The sequence below is a fragment of the Grampus griseus genome (assembly GCF_964374135.1).
Source record: "Grampus griseus genome assembly, chromosome: 15".
Taxonomy (NCBI): domain Eukaryota; kingdom Metazoa; phylum Chordata; class Mammalia; order Artiodactyla; family Delphinidae; genus Grampus; species Grampus griseus.
The window spans coordinates 23941259-23959507 of record NC_139009.1 but is presented as its reverse complement, the minus strand read 5'-3'; the positions used below and the strand labels follow the sequence as shown (position 1 = coordinate 23959507).

Genomic DNA, 18249 nt, shown 5'->3' with positions numbered 1-18249 from the left:
AACCCGTGTCCCCCGCATCGGCAGGTGGACACCCAACCACTGCGCCACCAGGGAAGCCCTTCTATCTCCTTTTTAAATATGATTTCTTAAACTCTTCTGATGTGTTCAATAGCTGTTGATCTGCTTGGGCCTCTTATTTCTTCTAGAGTTAATTCTTGAAATTTATATTTTGCCAAGAGAAACAACTGTTTCTTCTGTAGTTCCAAATTTATTGCACCAAAGTTGCTTATATAATTCTCTGAAAATTTATTTTATTTCTTCTAATTTGTGATTAAGTCAACTTTATTAATCCCTAAACTATATTTTTATTTTTCCTTTTTTTCTTAATCCAGCTCTTCTTAATCCAACCAATCTACTGTATTAGTTTTTGAATGACTCAACTTTCAATTTTCATTGTTCTTTCTATTCTTTTTCTTTTAGGGTTTTGATTTCCATATAATTAATTTCAATTTATTTTTATTAATTCCCATTTACTTTCTCCTGGTCAATTTTATTGGTTTTTTGTTTTCTGAAACTATACACTTAATATTCTTTCTTTTTTTATTCATGATAAAAGATTTAAGACTAAAATTTTCCTTCTCAGATCTTTTCTGTATCCATCAATTTTAATATCAAATGTCTTTTATTAATTTTAAGTTAATATGTTTTTAGCTTTTTTATGATGTTTTTAGTTTTGATTTAGTTTTATAGGGGATCATCTCTTGGTTGTAGAATTTTAGACTTATTAGATGATGATCAGAGTATTCTGATCATCATAAACTCTCACATTTGGGGAAATTATTAAAGTTTTATTCATGGCCAGGTCCACAACAGTTTTTATAGATGCTTCATGGACATATGAGAAGAGTATATATTATCCATGATAATATATCCATGATATATGGAATCAAGCTCCCTGATTTGCAGATTGTGTAATCTGCAATTATCTCTTCTATCTTGGCTTATTTTTTGTCTATTTGATTTGTCATATTCTAAAAGAAGTGAGTTAAAGTTCTTCCCCAAAGTTATAGTTTGGAGGGTTCCTCATGTTCTGGCTTTATACTTTTCCTTCTATATTCTTTGGTGCCCAAATATTTATGTTCTTGCTCTCAGGTTGTTGCAATAAAGCTTACACAATATCCCTCTTTGCTGTATTTAATGCTTCTGAACTTGAATTCCTCTTTATCCGATATTCACTTTGCTACTCCAGCTTCCTGTTACTTACATTTCCCTATTATATCCTTTCACTATCAATTTCATTTTCACTATGTTACCAGTATATTTCTTGTCCAAAGCATATTCAGAACTCATTACTCACCATTGTTTCTTTCAGCCTTCATTTCGTCTTAAGATTTTTGTTCCAATTTCATCCACATTTGGTAGGAGTAGTTCCTTGAATAGTTTTCTCAGATTACATGAGTATTTTTCATTTGCTCTTACTTAAGAACAATATTTCGGTTGGGTTTAGGATTTTTGGATTACATTCCTTTTCCTCAAGAATCTGTAAACGTTTCTCCATTGTCTTGTACCTTCCCCAATGTTGCAGAAGAAAAATCCAATGCTAATCTATTCTCTTGACCTTGTATGCAACATATTCTCTCAAATTGCAAGTTTATATGAGGTGATCTCTCTCCTTGGTTCAGAAATTTCTCTAGAAATGTCCAGATGCGTGAATTCCAGACAAGATTAATCTCGCCTGGAATTCAGTGAGCACTTTCGTTCTGAAGACCTGCCTCCTTTTTCTGCTCAGCTGTTTCCCTCCATTTTTTTCTGGGTGTCCTCCTTTATCCTGTTCTCTCTTCCTGAAGTCCAATTATTTGCATGCTAGGTCTTCTAACAAGCTCCCAGATGATGCTGATGTTGCTGGTCCAAGGGTCATACTGAGGAGTTAGCCAGAGGGTGCAGTGTTTAGCTGTGTCTGGGCTCACCTCAGGGGTGCAAGTGTTGGTGGGGTGACAAACTGAGGACAAACTGAGGCCCAGGCTGGACATGCTTTGCCCTTCTGGGTGGTGAAGATAGTCCCACAGTTCCCCAGAAATAGCTACAAGTGCTGACCTCTGTACATCTCATCATTCTGAGCTTGGGCACTCTTCTCTGGAAAGGGCCCAGTGCCTGGGCAACTTGGATGCTTTGCCCAAAACACTTCTGGTTTCCCTCAGACACTTGGGTACTGGCTCAATGGCACCAGCCAGCTTCTTGAAGGGCGCAGACATTATCCAGGCGCCAGCCCTCCTCACCCAGAGCAGTGAACCAGGAAACACAGATCGGTGACCTCATTCTTGACCACCAGTCAGGCCATTTTCATCCTTTTTGGGAACGATGATCTTATCTGAGGTTCCCTTTGTAGAGGGAGAACAAGTCTGGTCAGCATTACTGGTGTGGGAAGATGTGAGTGAGGGTAGAACCAACAAGAGGATCTCGTTCAAGCCAGGACTCACTCATTCTTTATGGCCTACTGTGTGCCAGGCACTAACCTAAGTGCTGAACGAAAAGCCTGTCGAGAAACAGTTTCAAACCTGTGATCTCACCTTCACACACTCATCTGATCCCATCACAGTAGGAGGTAGCTCTTACTCTTACCACCATTTGACAGATGAGGAAACTGAATCACAGAGAATTAAGTGTCTTATCCAATATCTATTGCTCGGGACAAAAAAACAAAACCAGGACTGGAGCACGGTTCCACTGACTGGATACCACCTACTACACTTTGCTATCCAATTAAACCCCACATCCAGATGGGTCTGTCCTTCTAGTATCCTCCTTCAAGGAGCTAGCGTTAGCTTCCCTGATGCTTCGGACAGGTTTCACGATCTCACTGTAATAGCATCCCTGTTGGCTCCCAGCCTCACCCTCCTGTGCATCTTACTGCAGTCGGGAAGCAGATCCACAGCTGGGGCAACACCAGCTCCAGTGCACTGTCATTAAAGACTGCGAGGACATCTTCTTTGTCTTGTCTCCACTGACATCTCTGTCTTGGTCTCCCTCCCTGCTTCGAAAGTGCATCCTCATCTGTATGCAAAAGCCCAACATCTGGGACATCCGGCTGTGGGCAAGTCTCCCTGTCACCACCGAGCAGATGATGGATTGCATCCACCCAGCTTTACTCCAAGCCCGACTATCGGAGGCTTGCCTGAATCTTGTCAAGACTCAGGCCTGAAGCCAGAAGCCCTGTTGTTGATCCAGAGACCAGCAAACCAACTCCAAAAAGCTGGCTTTGTTATGAATTATCCTCATTTGGCAATGCCCCCGGGTGAACCATTAAGAGTTGAATGCTGAAGATTAAACCACTCTGTTTTGGAGAGGAGCATCTGGTTCATTTGCACGCTTAGCAGCAACAGTGCCAGCCCGCTTCATGGCGGCTGCTCTGCTGGCAGAGACAGCTGGACGTGAGGAGAGGAGGGCCAGGGTGAGGCTGTAACTGCTCAGTCCCCGAGCAACCTCACTGTTCGGCCCCTAGGCTTCCGCCCACACTGTCGCCGCCGCATCTGGGATGCCTTCCCTGCGCCTCGCCACCTGCTGGAATCCTGCCTCCTCTCTCAAGCCTTCAGCTCCCTAAAGGCTCTCCTTCCCCATCACAACACTCTATATCTCCCATTCTCCTTTGCTACTCAGCATCTGCTCCCCCTACTGCCATTTTGTAGACGAGATGTACCTGGAGAGTCTTCAGTGCACCTGAATCTCACAAAGGACTTGCCAAAGTGAGGCAGGAGTCAGCCACAAAGTCCAGCTGGAGCCCAAGACTCCTTCCTCCCTGCTGTATTTTCCTTGATTAACTTGATCTGTGACTCACCTGTCAGTGGAGGTGACAGTCCGGTCCCCCGTGCGCCAACCTGGGCTGGAATTTTGGTCTGGATAGACTTCCTTGTTGCACTGTGGTGGTTAAGTGGCAAAGGTGGTGATCTTTTGGCCTGGGTCGGAGGGCCAGCACCTCCCTCCTGCCCCAACTCTACTCAGGCGTATATTCCTCTCTCTCTCCTCCCGTTCTGGCAGTGTGGCCAGCGGGTGGAAGTGGTGATTGACGATCGCCTACCTGTCCTGAACAGTGAGCACTTCGTTAATCCTCGCAACAAACAAGAGTTCTGGCCGAGCCTGCTGGAGAAAGCCTACGCCAAGTAAGGATGGGCCCGTCCCTCTGCCCAGGGCCTGGATGCTGGCCCTGCCTGCCCAGCCACTTGCCCCGACTGACGCTCCCCACCAGCCGGCGCTAAGACTTTCGGCGGCTCTGCTCAATGCAAGCGATGCCCCTGGGAGCCTCAGAGCCTTTGCCCCCTCGCTGGGCATCCTCCATAAATAATCACTGTGCGCAAGGCTCAGCTGGAGCCAGAGGAGGGACCCAGAGACACATGGCGAGGGGTGGGCAGGGCAGAGCTGGACAGAAATAGGCACTGACAACGGTATTATTGTAAGGGCTGGTGTACGGGCCCCAATAAAATGTAGTATCATGTTCAAAGTCTGCTGAGAGGGGCAGAGGAGAGAGACAGCAGTTCTGACTCACAGAGATTCAGCTGGGACTGCACAGAGGAGGTGGCGTTGAGCGAGGCCTTGAAGGATGGGTAGGATTTCAGAAAAGAGAGAGGAGATATGAGGGGGGGGGTGATTTGAGCAGTGACCCGGGCGGGACACTTGGGGACCTGGTGTGGCTGCCGTGAGATTGCATTTATGACTGGGGGGCAGGGCGGGAGCTGTTTATTATTATATGTTCCAAACACCATGAGTCAGGGGCTACCTGCTGGTGTTAACAAGCTCGAGGACTTATAAACTCCCCAAGTCACCTGTTCCACTTAGACAGTTTGGGTTGCTTTTATTCAACAGCTGTGTATGGTGCATTTAATCATAATCCAGGCACTGTGCTGGGCGCTGGGAGAGACGCTCACGCTGGCTCAGGCGGGGTGTGCAAGAGTACGTGTGTGTGTGAGAGGTCGCTGTCATCAAGACCCACACAAGTGAGGGACACATCAGAGCTGGAAGCCAATGCTAGGAGACAAAAGGTCAGGGGCCCACACATTTCAGGAGAAAAATGAATAGTGGAGAGTGTCCTGGAATCACGTTCCCCAAAGATCTTCCTAACCAATGCCTCATAATGACAAATGCGGAAGCCAAGGCTCTGAATAGTGATGTGATGGCAGGTGTAAGCGATTAACCTGAGTCTACTGAGGTTTTTGGTCGTCTGATCAAGTGACATCATTTGGCAAGACCGAAGACCCCGCCCCATCCAGTCCCGGGCCCTGAGGAGTGGTTACGACCCCGCAGACTACCCCAGTCCTTGTCCTTCTGGAAGCACATCTCAGGGGCTCTTTTCGTGCATTCTTTCTTTTGAGCCCAGCTTGTGCAAAACTAGAGCTGTTGCTCATTTCCAGCGTCAGGAAGAGCTGGTCGTTAGCATTTGAGAATGAAGCCCAGAAAACAGGCGAGGTGGATGAAGCCATCCATATGTTTGGGGAGGTTAATTCACTTCTAAGCTACTTATGCAAACACTGCCATTATCTTTCCGGGGTGGATTCAGTGCTCACCACTCCAGGGCCTCTTTTTTTTTTCCTTATTGAAACGCGGGAGCATGGCAGTTCACTTGGAGAATTAGAAAGCTCGCAGATGAAATGATGACTTTGACCCGATTTTTGTTAACAGCTGACCTAAAGCAATCATTCAGCTTGAAAAGAAATGGGAAACTGGACCCAGAATCCACATTCCACTGCCTGAAGAAATCTAGTGCAGGAGAAAATGTTTCAAACTCCAAAGCAATTTAAAAGCTTTCCCCTCCATCCAAAGAAGGGGGTTATAGAATGCAGGAGGAAATCAAACAGAATTACAGCACATCAGAGCTAGACGGAGCCTCTGTCAGCATCAAACCCTACCTTCTTTGAAAGATGAGGAAACTGAGGCTTGGGGTGGGGAGGGGCAGTGAAATGACTTGCCCAAGGTCACACCGTGTTTGAGGCCAGGCTGGGATCAGGTCTGTCCTCCCCAGTCACGTGCTTTTCCATCATTTCTTGATACTGTCAGTCCTAGAGGAAAATGATTTGTCTTTTTGCGTCTTTGGAACTCAGTGTCTGGCACAGAGGGACCACAGCGCAAGCATAGAGAACCCACCTGTCCAGGTGGAGATGGTCCTCTTTCCCTCCAAGGGCGTAGGCAATACCGAGTGCACATGTGGATCCCAAACTTTCAACCATTCTTGCAGCTGGGGAGTCAGAAATGAATTGGTCAAGTGAGTCAGATGTGGAGGGAAAAAAAATCTTTGTTTGCAGGGTTCTTTTCCCCAGAGGTCATAAAATAGGAGAGTGGGAGACAAGGTCTGGTAAGCTGCCAAGCATCCTTTCTGGAATCTCTGTGGCTCAGTTTATAGCCTTTCAGCATCCTTTTTGGATCCCGATTTGACATCTGAATTCTCCCCCCTCTCACGTCCCTGCCAGGCATGTAGACGGTTCCCCACCATGAGGCGGAAGCCGAGGGGTGAGAAGGAGGCTCTCTCAGAATTCCTGGGTTCAGGTGACACGCGTAGTGACAGGTGTGGCGAACACGGTGCTCTCCCTCTTTCCCTCCCCTTCTATTTCCTGGCAGCAAAGGGAGCTAAGAAGAGTTGACTTGTCCCTGAAGCGTGAGCAGGCTCTGTGAGCGCGTGTTTGTAAAGCAGAGAGGGAGCGCTCGTTGTCAAAACGCCCAGCTGCTGCTGGGACAGGCTTCGTGGGCATCGTGGAGACACAGCGAGAGACGGCTATGGAAGTCACCGAGAGGGGGCCACTGGCCATGGGTCCCTCCCCTGCATTGGGTGTCTCTGCAGAGTGGGAGGTGCATGACATCAGACCGTCAGACGAGGCCCGTAGACACTGAGGCAGTGGCCCTGGAGTGACGGGGCAGAGCCAGCAGCCGCTTTCCTGGTGTGGCTCCAGTGAAGCTCTATTGGAAGCCAGAAGCGGGGGGTGGCAACACGGGAGGTCACGCTGGCGGGCTCTGGAATGGGTTCCAGAACCCTAGTCTTGGTGATCTTCCAGCACCCTCAGCAAAGGCCTCTTAATCTAGGACCCAGAGCCAGAAAACGTGGGAAATCAAGGGAGTCAGACGCTGAGACCTACCTAGGCACGATCGAAGCTTGGCAGTTGACTAAAAACACTGCAGAGATAAGAGTCTAATACCAGACAACCCTGGTCAGAGAGAGGGAGAGACAGAAAGATAAGACTTAGAACCAGTTTAATAACGAGTTGAGATCCATCTGCCACCTGGTTCCTCTAGAATGGCCCTTGGGTTCTGTGGCCTTTGCTTTCATTAACACAAGACTCTCTACGCCGTCCATGGTGTTTGTGCCTGGGACGGTGTCCTGCTGAGAGCGGCTGCTTGATCTGTAGTTGCTGAAGTGAGTTTACGTGAATTCTGGGGGACTCCAGGAGGAGAGGACTGCAGAGGTGGAAGTATGGTGAGAGAGGGGTGTCTGAGGGGCCCCAGAGCTGATCCAGGTGAAGGGCTGAGGACCGAGAGGGGTCTTGTCCGAGGCCTCAGGCCCAGTAGAGGCAGCAGCAGGGTGGACCCCCGCCTGACCCCCACGTGGTTTTGCGTCACCAGAAAGCAAGCAACAGCTGGAGCTTTTCTGCGGCTACCAACCTGTATGGGGCTTGGCCTCTGCTTCCCCGTCAGGGACAGGAAAGCTTAGGTCCCGGCCGGAGGCCTGAGTGACCAGGTAGTGTGGGAACATGCCCACTGGACTTTGACACCAAGAGGCAGGGTCTCATGCCTGGCCTGACTCAGCTCCATGCTGTTGTGGGTTTGCCCTGCCTATATTTTAGGAGCGCATGGGAACCTTTCCAGTTCACCCCATCGACAGGAACTTGAGTTCTCAACACAAATCTGACCTCATGTGGCCCCTGCTTCAGTGGTTCTCCTTGTGAGTGATCAATCCTCCCTCTCTCCCGGGAATACCAGTCAGTCCATCATCACCCCCACTCCACCACGCTCTTCCGGCTCCGGAGCCTACCTAATTTGATTCTTCCTCTCCAGAATGTCCATCCCACTGTCCGGACCTGGATAAAACTCAGTTCAGAGTTGTGACCCCTCTCAGAAGCCTTCCCGGGACCCCCAGTTACTTCCTCTCTGTTCCAAGGTGATCCACGCGCTCTCACAGCAAATAGACACCCAAGGAAGGCAAAGCAACCCGACGTGTCCTTCTAAGGGGAGAGCATGTGGGTGGTGAGTGCTGCTGTGAAGGGGTGGACGAGTTTGGCTGTAGAAGCAGGTGAGCATGGACTTGCTGTCCTGATCATGCTCACAGCAAGCACACCTCCACAATCCAGACCCTCTCCACGTGCTGTTCACGCTTCACCTGGCAGCACAACCGCAAGAGCCCATTCCCCGGAGGAGAAAAGGGGGCCTTGAAAAGCTCAGCCTCCCGCCCGAGAGGAGAGCTCACGAGAGGGGAGGCCAGCAGTTGGGCTGAGCAGATTGGCTCTTGAATCTGGAGACTGTCTAGTAGGTGACTGCGGGAGAACTGGGAGGAGGACAAGATAGGGCAATAAGACAGGGCATGTCTCAGGGTGTGGGTCCAGAAGCAGAAACCCCATGGGAGGGTGGGAAGAGGCATTTTTAAAATATTTATTATTTTTTAAATTTATTTGGCTGGGCCGGATCTTAGCTGTGGCACTCAGGATCTTTAGTTGCCACATGCGGAATCTTCATTGCGGCACACGGGATCTCTTAGTTGCGGCATATGGGATCTTTAGTTGTGGCATGCGGGCTCTTACTTGGAGCATGTGGGATCTAGTTCCCTGACCAGGGATCGAAGCCGGGCCCCCTGCATTGGGAGCATGGAGTCTTAACCACTGGACCACCAAGGAAGTCTCGGAAGAGGCATTTTGGAGAACAGGTCTGAGAGTTCTAGGTGGTTTGCTTTGGGGATGTGTTATGTAAGCCTCACCCTCACCTGTGTTACCTTCAGTGACATCACCTCACTGGTGATTCTGGGGGGAGTGGGTTAGTTCTGAGGATGGGAATGGGGATTCTGGGTCAAGCTTCACACAGAGTAAGAATAGAGGCTGCCTATGGCCACAGTGAGCATCACAATTGTTGACTGTGGGCTCTTGGAGGGCAGGAACAGGGTCTCATCCATCTTTGAACGCTCAGTGCCTAGCAAGGTACCCTGCACACAACCAGTACTTACCACTGTTGTTAAACAGGAAACAGTGGATCCTTTTTTTTTTTTTAACATCTTTATTGGAGTATAATTGCTTTACAATGGTGTGTTAGTTTCTGCTTCATAACAAAGTGAATCAGTTATACATATACATATGTTCCCATATCTCTTCCCTCGTGCGTCTCCCTCCCTCCGACCCTCCCTATCCCACCCCTCTAGGTGGTCACAAAGCACCGAGCTGATCTCCCTGTGCTATGTGGCTGCTTCCCACTAGCTATCTATTTTACGTTTGGTAGTGTATATATGTCCATGCCACTCTCTCACTTTGTCCCAGCTTACCCTTCCCCCTCCCCGTATCCTCAAGTCTATTCTCTAGTAGGTCTGTGTCTTTATTCCCATCTTGCCTCTAGGTTCTTCATGACCATTTTTTTTTTTTTAGATTCCATATATATGTGTTAGCATATGGTATTTGTTTTTCTCTTTCTGACTTACTTCACTCTGTATGACAGACTCTAGATCCATCCACCTCACTACAAATAGCTCAATTTCGTTTCTTTTTATGGCTGAGTAATATTCCATTGTATATATCTGCCACATCTTCTTTATCCATTCAACTGTCGATGGACACTTAGGTTGTTTCCATCTCCGGGCTATTGTAAATAGAGCTGCAGTGAACATTGTGGTACATGACCCTTTTTGAATTATGGTTTTCTCAGGGTATATGCCCAGTAGTGGGATTGCTGGGTCATATGGTAGTTCTATTTTTAGTTTTTTAAGGAACCTCCATACTGAAACAGTGGATCCTTATCATAATAATAGCCAGTCTTTATTAAAGGCTTCCCTTGTGCCAGGCACTATGCTAAGCCCAGCCCCAGGAGGTTAAGTAACTTGTCTAGGTGAAGCAGCTAAGTATCTGGTGAGACTGGGATTCAACCCTGGCCTGTGGCTCCAGCACCTGCATTCCTAAGCTCTGTACAATGCTGCCACCTGTGGGGCTCCCCAGGCCCAGGAGACCAGGAGAAGGAAGCGATAATGGTGGCGCATTGCTAGATTCTTTATCCAGGAGAACAGAAGGTGGGCAGGTTGCCATAGCCTGGGGGTGGTTGGGAAGTCCATTTCCTGGGAAATATGCAGAGGTCCGGGTACAACCTCCTTTTCTGGGGCACCCAAGGCGCCACAGGGGTTGATCTGCCTTTATCCCTCCCAGGTTTCATGGGTCCTATGTCAACCTGCACCATGGCTACCTCCCTGATGGTGGACCTCACGGGAGGGGTGGTCACCAGCATCAGCCTGCATTCCTCCTCGTCTGACCTGATGACAGTGGTGAAGATGGTAGCCGAGGCAGGCTCCCTGATGACCTGCAGCACCCTGGCCGGGGTGAGTAGACCAGGAATCTCGCTGCACTGGTTTGAGCCTTTCCTCGCCCAGGAGTGTTCAGCCACTGGCCCATTCAGGGGAATGGCCAAGTGACCATCATGGAGCACTGATGCTGTGCTTTACTGACACCACTTCATTTAATCCTCACGATAGCCCTCCATCTGAAATAGGGATCGCAGAATTCACTTACAGAAGAAATGGGCTCAGAGAGACTAAGTAAACTGCTTACCGCCACACAGCCAGTGAGTGGCTGAGCAGGGGTTCAGATGCTGTCGTCTGATACTGAAGCCTTTGCCTAGTGCTTCCCTGTGACCGGAAGCAGTGGGGCCCAGAGTGAACGGGGGGTCCTTTGATTCTCACTGGCTTTAAAGGCAGCAGCCCAAAGGCAGAGTACCCCATTCTGAAAAGCCTGAATGACCCTCCAAATTATTTGAGTCTGTTCTGAGACAGCCAACACCGTATCCCTGAGGACAATTCCTTCACTCTTTAACCATGTGGGCTTTGAGTCACACACCCCTAGTCTGAAATGCCACATGAAACCAGAATGCACTTTAAACCCCAATTCCTCATAGCTTGGAGGTGGTAGATCTTCCCAACTCCCACAAAATGCCCAGAAGTTATGTCTTGTGTTGTGTCTCATTGATAGCAAGTAATTGGAGAAGCCAGCAGCCTACGTCCTCAGGACTTGGTGGCCTTCTGTCTTTCATGGGGTGGTCTCCTGAGGTGTGAAATGCTGGGGCCACAAGCACCCCACAGCCTTCAAACTCTGCCTCTCTAGGAAAGAAATCCAGGAACACGTGCTGTTCCAACGTGAGTCAGGGATGCTTTTCATCTGGCCACAGCCCAGCTGCTGACCGAATGGTGCTTTTCTATCTTTTTGAAGAATGTGTGAATGTTTAACGCTTGGTCTGCTTTTCTCCTTTGAAGCCGACAACTGAGTCCACGAGATGGCAAACGGGCTGGTGAGTCGGCATGCCTACACAGGGACTGGCACTGAGCAGGTAAGGCTCTCCGTGAACACGGTGCCCCAGGGTTCTTGCTCCCCTACACAGGAGTCAGAATCACTTGCCTCGGTGAGCCCAAGAAGCTGAAACAAGTAGTGATCACCCTTGCCTCCACCATGTCCAGGCCCATCATGGACAACCTCATTCCCTCTCTTCATCCAGTAGTTCTGGTGCCCAGTATCCTCATCCCCCAGGGACCCACCAGAAATCTTACTATCCTTGAATGGCCTCAGACAGGCAGAGTGTCTAACTAGGCTGGGGGATTAGCCCAAAAAGAAAGCAGAATTAACTACCCAATTGACTTTGGAGAAAATTTTGCCCCAAAAGGGTTTTATTTGTTACATACCAACTGAACTGCGCTGACAAAGACACTCGAAAATGCAGGAGGCTCAAACAAGATCAAGTTCACTTCTCAGCTAGGCAGGTGATTCCAGAGCTGGTAGCTGGCTCTGCCATCTGCAACATGGGGCTTCTATCTGTGAGCCCAGGGCAGCTGCCTCAGGTCCCCTCATTTCCCAGCCGGGGGAGGAGAAAGAAGCCAGGGACACTTATACATCCCTAAGGAAGGCACGTATCAGTAAAGGCACACACCATTTTCTCTCAGATCCAATGAGTCTGGACCTAGTCATGTGCCACCCTGAGGCCCAACATTGTCTGGGAAACATACCATCTCGCTGGGCTGCCCTGTGCCCAGCTAGAACTTTATTCCCATGAATAAGGGGAGGATGGCTACTGGGGGCCAGTCTTTCCCCGTGATGCAGCAACCAGCTTTGGGTGGATGAAAATGCATATCATCCGTGTGTGCAGTAGCGTTTGGTCTGGAAAACACTACTGAAGTCCAGCCTCCTCGATTCGTAAATGAGAAGCCGACACCCGAGAGGGGAAGGCCAGGGTGATACAGCTGCTTGAAATGGCTGGGCCCAGACACCACGACTCCTGAGTTCCCATCTATGCTTATCACACAGCCGTGCAGGGACAGCACTTCCTGGCCTTGTGATGATTTCCCACAAATGTTCCCCCATCTCTGTAGTTCTCACAACTCCTGAGGTCTGATCATGTCTTCTAGGTCATAAGAGACAGTGTCGCAAACCCCAGGGTCCATTTTTCACTGGTATTTATGGGCCGAGGAACGCAGAGTATCAGCTTCTATTTATGGCCTATTTCTCATATCTGTCTTCCCTCTCTGCGTGTCAATCTGTCTCTCCTGTCCGTTGACCTAAGGCCAGTTACTCCATTGTTTTGTGTTTGGGTGAATGTTCCAATCTGCAAAACAGAGGCAAGGTGGGAGGGAGACACAAGAGGGAGGAGATATGGGGATATATGTATATGTATAGCTGATTCACTTTGTTATAAAGCAGAAACTAACACACCATTGCAAAGCAATTATACTCCGATAAAGATGTTAAAAAACAAAACAAAACAAAGCAAACAAACAAAAAAACCAGAGGCAATATTTTCTCTGTCGCCTTCCTCCCTAAGGAAATCAGTACCAACATGCCTCCTCTGCACAGCAGCTGGAGGGGAGCAGGCCCCTAATAAATGCCTGCTGGATCAGTGGGTGAGTGTGCTCGCATGAGTGAATGCATGCATTTGTCTTTGGCCTATGAGGATGACATCACGGATTCTCCATCACAGAATATGTGAGGAGCTCAAATGACATTTCCCACAAGCAAGGAAGAGGCCCTGGTAAACGGAAGCCATGAGAGATCCCAGTCCCAGTGGCCCCAGATGCCCTTCCTCTGGGATCTCCCTTGCCCTTCTCTGAATTCTCAGTGGAGACAGACAATACCATCATCACATCTGGCCACGGATGGACATCCTGCTCCCCGTAGCTCCCCATGCCGGATGTGGACAAGTCTAGGTTAGGGAGAGAAAGTCAGCTTTCTTGTGTGCCAGCCTTGATCCAGGCAGTGCTGCCTGGATTACTGTGTTGACAAGACTTGGGCTCTGCTTCCGGACTTGGAAAAAGAGAGCTGTGATCAATGAGTGATATCGGTGCTGGGCATGGAAGGAAGGAGCCATGGTACCTGCGTGATGTGCTGGCCATTCCTGGCAAGGCCCTTTTCATACATTGAGACAGCCTTTCTTTCTCCTCTGAATGCAGGGGAGAAGGGACTTGTGTATCCAGAGGTCCAGATGGCCATGGAATGTGAGTCCCGCAGAGGCTGGCCACGGGGATGGCAGTGACTGCCGGCTCATAGAGCAGCCAAGTGAACACCTAGGGCCAAGGTCATGGAGGTGAACTGGGGAGTGGAAGTGCGGGCTTGGCTGGGGTTTGGGCTCGAGATGATTCTGCTCACAGCCCGGATGCTTGCGCCCCCACAGCACACGCTTTGAGTTGTTCTTATAACACACAGCAGTCTGAACAGGACACTCCTGTGACAGTAGGTGATGAAGACCGTGTGTCCTGCGTCCACTCCCGCCATTCTTGCCACTCTGCGGCTGCTGACACTTCCCAGCCTGTGCTCAGAGGAGCACCAGCCTGGTGCGATGCTCTGTGAAAGCAGTATTCGGATGTCCACATGTTAAAGGCTCTGAGAAGGCCTGTATTAACAATATAAGTACAGCTTGGTTTTAGTCTGCCATTAGCCATGAAACCATTTTTTTTCTAGGAGTAACAATGAACTGCCTCTGGAACTTGCATTCAAGAGAATACTTTCAAGGAATTATTATCCTCGGACAGATAACCTGGATCACCTCTTCCCAGTGGCACCCTTTCTGAGAGATCTGACCAGGGTCAGGGTACAGTCAGCAGCCAGGAGAGTGAAGCAAGAAAGCCGCCCATTCTCAGATGCAGCTGTGACCTTAGCCTCGAAGGTTACGCCTGAGGCACTTGGCCAAGGCCCATGTGATCACCAACAGAGCACTGTCAGAAAAGAAGTGACACGGTCAGACAAGCGCCCAAGAACTTGATTAAAGGTTCTTCCTGCAGAAAGAGGAGGTTATAACTCTGACCGCAAGTGCTAAGATTAAACCAGCCCATAAATGCAGTGAGCTTTTTAATCTGCTCATCCACCCTCTGGGTGAGACACAGACAGGAAGATAAATGAAATTGGCATTTTTTACTATGCACCTCGCTGGGTCAGTGACTCCCCGGGGCCAGGGGGTACGTGTTTCTCTGCATGCCTCATTTAGCCCTGCTCTCAGCCCCTTCCAGGCACCTGCCACTCTTCTCCCCTGTGCCTGCCTGAGCCCCTGACTGTCCCTTAGGCACTGAGGGTGGCTCATTAAGCTATTTGGGCCACCAGGCGCCCGTTTCTCACGTCCCTGTTCCATGGGCTCCGTCACATGCTGGCAGTTAAGAATACACTGTGTGCAAAGCCTGGGGTGCCTGGTGGGGGGCAGAGAGGGGCACCCCCATCCCATGCGGCATTAAAAGAGTACCTTCCACTGCAGTGTCAGCTAGACAGAAGTAGACAAGAAAAGAACCATACCCAAGCTGGGTTCTTGGGCCCTTGTCTGACCACATCGCTCCTTCTGCCCTACTGGTAATCACGTGCTGGCCCAGGGTTTACGTGCAAGGTCAGGGTCTCGTCCACATGTGAGAATGAGCTGAGCCCTGGAGCAGCTGTATCCTTTATCCACTCCCAATTCCAAAATTAAGAGCCTGGGCTTTGGAGACTGACAGTGGCTGGGATCAGAGTTCCTCCTCTGCCACTTACTCTGTGGCCTTGGGAAGGTTGCTTAACCTCTCTGATGCTCAGTCTCCTCTGCAAGACAAGGATTATATGAATATCTGCCTCAGAGGATGGTAGGCCGTAGTGCACGTGACACACTCAGCCAGGCCTGTCTCCAAGCCCTGCCTCCACACACGGGTTTCTTTTCCACGTGGGAATATTCCACTCAGGACTTTCTCCTGTGACCTGGAATCAGTGAACAAGTCCGCCCCTTCCTCACCTCTCCAGGCCTCTGTCTCCTCAGACAACATTAGCACAGATCAATACTGCCGCCACAACTCAATCATGCTTTAATTCCTCTCACCAGGCGGAGGCCTCCTGGATCCAGGAACTTAAGTTCAAAGGGTTGTGATTGTTTTGTTGTAACTTTTCAACAAACAGTCCTGCCCTCTGGCCTCAGTGGTCTGAAGGAACAAGTGTGCCAGCCTCTGTATCTGGGACAGATGATGATGTGATCCCCTGGGGAAGGAAGGAACGTTCAGGCCACGGGGATGCCCTGCTCGCTGACAGAGGCAGGCTGCCGGGGGGGCCGGGTGCAGCCCCGGGGCCGCAGGCTAGGAGGGCTCCACTCCCAGGCCTCAAAGGTCCTGGTCGTGCTCAAATCAGCCTCCTACTGGCCTTGCTCAGGACAGTGCTGTGGAGACCCCAGCACAGCTCCCAAGGGGCCGCCAGCAAGAAAACAGCTCTTTGAGTGGAATAGAGATGCCGACTGTGACAGGGCATGGAGGAGGCTGGAGACCCGTAAAGAGCTCCCCTCTGCAGCCCATGGCACCATCCGTGCTATTTATCTGCTGCTGTCTCAGCTGGCGCAGGTTTTAGGATGCAGTCGTACAGACTGAGGACGCTGCGCCTGCCCTTCAAGGTGCTGCACAGAAAGAAGGACCGTTTTCTCCTCGGTCTCATTCCAACTCCACACAGGCAGAGACATTGATTTTTTTTCCTTTCCACTTTTTTTTTTCCTGCTGCAGCCAAATGAGGTCAGAAGTTAAATTCGTCCTTGGAGGTGAAAAGCAGCTGCATTCATATCCCTTCTGCTGACTCTTGCTGGAGACCACTGACAGTTTTCCTTTTCTGTTCTTTGCAGATTCAGTACAGGAGCGGCTGGGAATATCTTATCCGCCTGTGGAACCCCTGGGGCGAGAGCGAATGGAGAGGGCACTGGAGTGACAGGTACGGCTTTTGGAAACCTCTGTCTCTCCTTCATGGAGACCCGGTGTTTGGAGAGCATTCTGACCCATGAGGGCAGCAGGTAGATCTCACTGCAGGTCTGTCCAGCTCACACCTGTGTGTGACTTTCAGTCGAACTCACACTCCCGTGCTGCCATTCACCAAGCATCATTTAAACACCTGCTGTGTACTCTGGACTAAGTACACTGTGCTGGGTGGGTGCTGTGGGATGCATACAGATGACAAGAGACAGTGTCTGTCCTCCAGAAGGAAGCTGTCTTGAGCGATGAACCCATATACCTAGAATAAGTACGAAATTAAAAGAGGGGTAGGGTAGGGCAGGAGTCAAGTTCTACTTGGCAGACACAGATGGAGAGAAGGAGTCTCCTTCCATAAAAGGATCCCATGGGATTCTGGTCTAGATGATGCCATGTCATCAGGATGGAAAAGACTTCATCTTAGGGGGAGTTGGGGAGCCGAGGCAAAGATCTGGCTGATTGCTTGACTCAATCGACCTGCATCGTCCATCCTGCCCTATTGGTCCAGACTCCCACGAGCAGCCAGTGCCTTGCTGGTGGTAGGAGTGAACAAAGCTACGTGGGTCTCAGGTGCCTCTGCTGGCCATGTCCCAGGCAGTTGCTCGCTGACCCAGCTGACCTATGGGGCCCCCGCTGTGTGGTCTGTAGTTCCCGGAGAGCTGGGCTGGTGTTTCCCAGCTGCCAGGAGGACGGATCCCTGGTCCCCACCCCTTTGCTGACTAAGAACGAGATGACAGGCCTGAGAGGGATGGCAGGCCAGCCACAGGGGACTGGCTCCTCTCAGCGGCCAGCAAGGCCCAGCCTGCCCGCAGGTCTCTGAGGGCCTGTGTTAGAGCCACGGGAAGAGTCGAGACACGTTGGCCAGCCGTGGCAGCTTAGCACGAGGGAGAACATGATCTGAAAGGAAATACATTGCGTTCAAGCAGGTGAAAATCAATACACGGGGAAGTGTGTTCTGGAGGCAAATGCAGAGTTCTCCCGTCCCTGCCTGAGCCTGAGCCTGAGGCCCCGGTGCCCGGTGCCCGCCAGCCGAGGCGCCTGCACAGGTGGGGCTGGAGGGTAGGAATGTGACCTCCCTCAGATGCCCCCTGGAGAACAGGGCAGCTGAATCCCCTCCTCCCACACAGAAGGGGAATGAAATTGCAAAACCACGAACCGCTGGACAATATTTTTACTCCCTGCCGCACTCCCTCCTTTTATGTTGCCTCTGTCCTTTCTTCCTCCCTGGGGATATCCATGGCCCTTTCCAGCCCTTCCCAACCATCACCCCAAGCTGCCCAATATGGCGCGGGGTGGGATCCGATTAGCCTGAATCCCTGATTCGGGGTTGGCTGTTGCAGTAGGAGTGGAGGAAGGGCAGATGTCAGAGGCACAGTCCCCTTGAGTAGGAGAGGCAAGAAATTCACGTGAGCTGACGTTCTGCCCACGTCCCCCGGGCTAAAGATCAAATGACCAGTGAAGGCAATAAGGGACCCCAGAGGTCAGGGAAGAGAAGCTTCCCATGGGCGGGCCTGTTCAGGGAAAGCTTCTTGAATGGGGTTGAGCTGGAGTTCAACCAAAAAAAAGTATGACTCACTTTGGAAGCCGTCCCTAGGTAGGCGGGAAGTGTCGGCTGCTGCGCTGAGCCAGGAACGTCTGTAGTGTGTTCAGGGCCAAGAAGCTGGCCTGAGGCAGAGGAACCTAGGGGAGACGTGTCGGGGGCTGGAACCAGAGAGCCTGGTGCCAGCTGAGAGGTTTGAATTTGTACCTACAGGCATGGGGGTTCACAAAGGCCTTTGAGCAGGGAGGAGAGGTGTGCAGAGCAGGGACGGGGGATGGACCCTGCCACACCTACTCTGGAAGATCACGTACCCCGGCTGAGGGCTGAGGTTCCCCTTCCCCACGGGCTG

At 50.5% G+C, this 18249-nt stretch overlaps 1 protein-coding gene across 1 annotated transcript in view; it reads left to right on the top strand.

The window, feature by feature from the left end:
• The window catches only part of CAPN13 (calpain 13), a gene marked incomplete at its 3' end in the record, with an annotated part of 57016 nt that overhangs the window by 14016 nt on the left and 24751 nt on the right, over nucleotides 1-18249 (top strand). Inside the window, 7 exon segments of the mRNA XM_082672738.1 lie at nucleotides 2826-3031; nucleotides 3937-4094; nucleotides 10305-10349; nucleotides 10351-10474; nucleotides 11402-11414; nucleotides 11417-11475; nucleotides 16240-16325. Coding sequence (XP_082528864.1) covers nucleotides 2826-3031; nucleotides 3937-4094; nucleotides 10305-10349; nucleotides 10351-10474; nucleotides 11402-11414; nucleotides 11417-11475; nucleotides 16240-16325 — 691 coding nt within the window.